The sequence below is a fragment of the Prosopis cineraria genome, unplaced genomic scaffold (genome assembly GCF_029017545.1).
Source record: "Prosopis cineraria cultivar Desert tree isolate PC_DT_omini unplaced genomic scaffold, ASM2901754v1 PC10, whole genome shotgun sequence".
Lineage (NCBI taxonomy): Eukaryota > Viridiplantae > Streptophyta > Magnoliopsida > Fabales > Fabaceae > Prosopis > Prosopis cineraria.
In genome coordinates, this window is record NW_026555341.1 from 26551178 (window position 1) to 26555760 (window position 4583).

General features: G+C 32.0%; 1 protein-coding gene across 1 annotated transcript; it reads right to left on the reverse strand.

Annotated features, from left to right (window-relative positions):
• Window positions 1–641: 641 nt before the first annotated feature.
• LOC129321847 (photosynthetic NDH subunit of lumenal location 2, chloroplastic) lies at window positions 642–4059 on the reverse strand. The gene is made up of 2 exons (XM_054967772.1): window positions 3521–4059; window positions 642–981 (listed from the first exon to the last, which is right to left on the reverse strand). The coding sequence occupies exons 1-2, from the start codon at window positions 4016–4018 to the stop codon at window positions 883–885; spliced, it is 597 nt and encodes a 198-aa protein (XP_054823747.1). The 5' UTR covers window positions 4019–4059; the 3' UTR covers window positions 642–882.
• Window positions 4060–4583: the final 524 nt, after the last annotated feature.

A 4583-nucleotide genomic window follows, 5' to 3' on the forward strand; every position in this document is an offset into this window, starting at 1 on the left:
TGAGAAATTCATTCAAGAATACAAAGGAGAATTAAAATTCCTGAAACTTGCATCCAACTGGAATCTTAATCAACAATATGTTCCTCCAATTAAAGATTTGCAGAGCTCTATCACCGAGGATTTGGTTCAAAAACAAGAGGAATTTCAAGCTCATCCATCTACATGGAGATCTAGATTTGCAAGTTCAAGAAAAGGGGGAAAACCTACTATTATGTGGAAATCTCTCTTAATGGTGAAAATCTTCAAAGCCTTCTATTTATGCATTCGCGTTATGTTCCACCGGAATTCTTTTCAGGTGATCTGCATAAGCTTGCTTTTTTTGGATATATAATTTTCTGGACAAATCAGTATGATTCTACTGTGCAAATGGAAGAGCTAGAATTATAAAGTTCAACAATAGCCATTTCTTCTCTCGCAAAAGTAAATGCCCAATAGTCAAGGATATTAGGCATCTCTTAAATATGTTTTTTAGTTATTAGATTTTGGAAGAGTGTGACTCTGTTTAGTTAAGCCACCATTTAGTTTCTATTAATTTTTCTTGTCCAACTTTAACTTTTATATATGACTTTCTTTTTCTTTTTTCTAATGTTAATATATTCGATATTTTTACCCCAACAAAAATTATATGGACTATATATGAATTGGAGATGATAAGGTCTTGAACTTTATATATGAATTGGAGATGATAAGGTCTTGAACTTTCAACTTGTGATGCAAATAAATGAATAGCTTGTATACGATAATCTGATATGTTACATGACTGTCGAAAATACACTAGCTTGACTGCTTGTTTTACCACAAAAATCCTTCATGGACGTTAATTACACAGATTTGCAGCTTCTTGAGACACTGCAAATAGGTATAGCTAGCGATGGATTTGTGCTATGCTAACATGGCCACAAGATCATCTATTGATTTCAAAGTCCTCTCATAGTACAGGTACGATTCATACACCTTTGGTGACCGAACGTACCGATCAAGCTGAACACACATCAACAAACACAACCACAACGTATATATTAGCAGTTCAATCTACATTGTATATATGCACATATAAAATTTTCATTTCAATTGATCTACTTATAGAAATATCGTCCATCTGCCTTTTAGACTACAAAATAAATAAATAAATCGTTGAGTCTATGTTTGTTGAGATTGTTTTCATAGTAGCTTTGGAAGTACAAGTGCACTATATAAAGGAGGCTTTAAAACCATGCCATTGAAGGCACTTTTAAAATGCTTGGAGTTGGTGATGCTTTTGGACAACGCCGCCATAAAAGATGCTTTTAAAATTGCCTCCAATATAGTGGCTTTTAAAGCACCTCCATTGAAAAATATTTTTACACTTAAATTTCAATTAATTTTTTAAATTATACTTATTTTATTTAATTAATTTTGTTTACCCCATTTTTTATTAAATTCAAAGAATTTGTTTTTGTTAGAAAATAATAAAGCAGTATAAACCATTTTTATGTTTATTATTATTTTTATTGATAAAGATTTTGATAATATAAAGTTAAATTTACTTATTTTAGAGAAAGGATAGATGAGAAATGATGAATTTTATAGAAATATATTAGTGTTCAAAAGGAAGAAAATGAAGAAAAAGTTGTAGAAAACCTAGATAAAGACGCACCGACTAAAATTGAAGATGGAAAGTATAGCACGATAGAAATTTAGTTTGAGAATAGAAAAAATGACTAGATGAAGGAGCAGCATGACAAAAATGATAGAAATGCAAAGAAAAAATGCATTCATTTACAATAAACAAAGCTGTTTAAAATGAGGAAGACACAAGGTTTTTATTGAAAAATGTCACCATTGGTGACACTTTCAGAAAGCCCGTTAGTGGGGGCTAGCGACACTTTTTAAAAGCGCCGCCAACGGCAACATTCATATAGAAACTCTGACATTGTTTATGTTTATTAACGTCAACATGGTCAGCACTTTTAAAGAGTGTCGATGATGTTTCCTTTGATGGCATTTTCAAAAGCATCATCGACCATTGCTAGTGCATCGATTTTTTTTTATAGTGTTACTAGAAATCATACTTCCTTTGTATATGACATAATTTAGGGTTAAAGATTATTTGTTTTCTAGAATTTTTTTTTAAATAAACATTAGGCATCCTGTATTGAAAGGTGAAATAATATTCCCTTTAGATAATTTTTTTTAAGAATAAAATCATTATTTTGTTAAAAATCTATCATTTTCTTTGTTATCTACTACATAGTAATATCAAAAAGCGTTTTAATTTATTTTGACCATCTGACATGGGTCAAAGAGGTTAGAAAATGGCAGCAGCAAGACTAAACCTTATTTTAGCTGTAAAAGGGATGACAAACTAGGTCAAAATATCTTGCTATCATTATACATGGACCCCAAAATGTCAATAGATAATGAAGAAAATGAAGGGTCCCTAATTGAAAGGTAATTTTACTTTTGAAAAAAATTGTATAATAGGAATATTGCCCCACATTTTAATATAGAGTATCCAATACTCCTAAAAAAAGAATTTATGTGGAAAAGTAGTCTTTAAATTTGTGTGAATCATTATTCTGAAAAATTAAATATATCTCATGTTGTTATCATGATTTTATTGATGACAACTATGTTAATAAAATAATAATTCTTTCACCATTTATTTCATCACTTTATATATGTTTTTAATAATAATGATTGCAAAAGATTTTTTTTTTTTCAAAACTTGTTCTACAAATTTACTCTACATAATTGTTTTTAAAAATAACATAAAAACAGAAAACAAAATCAAACAAGTACATATTAGACCATTTTGATCCGCTTGCTACTCCATTTCATCAGCCCAGAATGAATGGATGAAGAAGCCAGGTAGTAAGAGTGACTTTGTTGAAACAAAAGTTACGTTAATATGCAGTGTCGCACTTGAAAATATTATAAACGTGTAGCTATTATTTAATTAGTTAAGTCTAATTAATAAATGTAGTCTAATTAACTTGGTATTAGAAAGTAATAGTAAGGTTTAGGGGTATAGTTGCCATGAAAATGTGTTCAGATATCAAAGCTATATTTTAAATTTCACCGGAGGTCAAATTATAAATATCACAACTGAGATTTTTACCCAGAGGCCACAGTATCAGATTAGAATGTCTTGAAACCATTTTTACAAGAACGTCCTCAAATTCTACAATTTTATAAGTTATAGATCACATTGACTAAGCCAACATTTGTTGGTAGCCAGGAAACATTAAAGTTTTAAATACTCTCAATCTAACAGACTAGTCATGGAATTAACCTTGTGTATCTCAAGTTAAGGAATACTTATGTACGCTGTCACTTTCTCTCTCTATAGAATTGGTATATGGAACTTTTTTTTCTAAGTTTATGGAATTGAAAGGTGTATTATTCAAATTAATCCAAACAGATTTATGTTCTATATGTTAATATTCTTTTGGATAACACCCATTCTAACATTTCTTCACACACAGCATATAATTGCTTCAAGAATTTAAATTTATAAGCAACGAATTCATGTACATACCTCAGCCATATTATCGACCAGCTCATTAGCAACCTTAACATAGTCCTTTCGGAGACCTTGAGGCAAGGTGGCCATGGCGGTTTTCAAATCCTGATCAAGATAGGCCTGTTTGAGGCGTATGTAGAAGATGACGTACCTCCACGACATGGTATCTAACATCTCCCTCATACTATGCAGCCCCTCCGCCGTCTGCTTTATCCTCGCCACCGAGTCCTCCGGCGACAGCCCCGGCTCGAAGAAGTGCTCTCGGAGGAAGGACCGGGTACCCCATTTCTCTGCCAGGGCTGCCGGCGGCCGCTGCACCACATGGGCTGCGGCAATAATCGCCGCCATTGAAGTGGTCAGGAAGGTCGAGACCAGTTTTCTTCTGTTGGTGGTGGTTGTGGTGGTTAGGTTTTGCTGTGAAGAAGAAGAAGAAGAAGAAGATTGATTGGCGTTTTGGTGCTTGGTTTTGACATGGGCATGGAGGAGTGTGGTGGTGTGAGTGAAGCTGGACATGGTTTCGGATAAGTGTACTGTGTATATGGTTTTTCTTTCTTGGTATCTTTTTCTAATGAGGAAGACGACTGGTGCTTTCAGGATAGGGACAAATTGGGCATGTGGGTCCGGCCGTGACCTTAACTTTGTGACACGTGGATCTATTATCTTCTTTGTATTTCTTTTTATTTCATAACCTTTGCTGTTTGATTTTCTTAAATACGTTTAATTGAGAAAAAATGATAATAAAGTATCCTAAATTCATGACAGTTAAATTTTAAAATAAATTAAAAAATGTATTGAAAAAATTTATCTGACCATTTTATTTCTGATAATTTGTTATCCCTCCCCTTATTGAAATGTCAATTTAAGATGGTTTTTTTTTTTCACATATATAAACGAAAGTTAGTAAGTTATGGTACTTGAGAGAATGTCGTTAGAGTGAAATAGCTTGAGAGTAAAACATAAATTCAATTTCAAGTTGAGATCAAGTGAATTTAAAATATCAATAAAATAATAAATTTTCCTTCAATTATTCAATACTAATATTTTAAAATTTGACACTGAAATTCTGAAATTTAACATT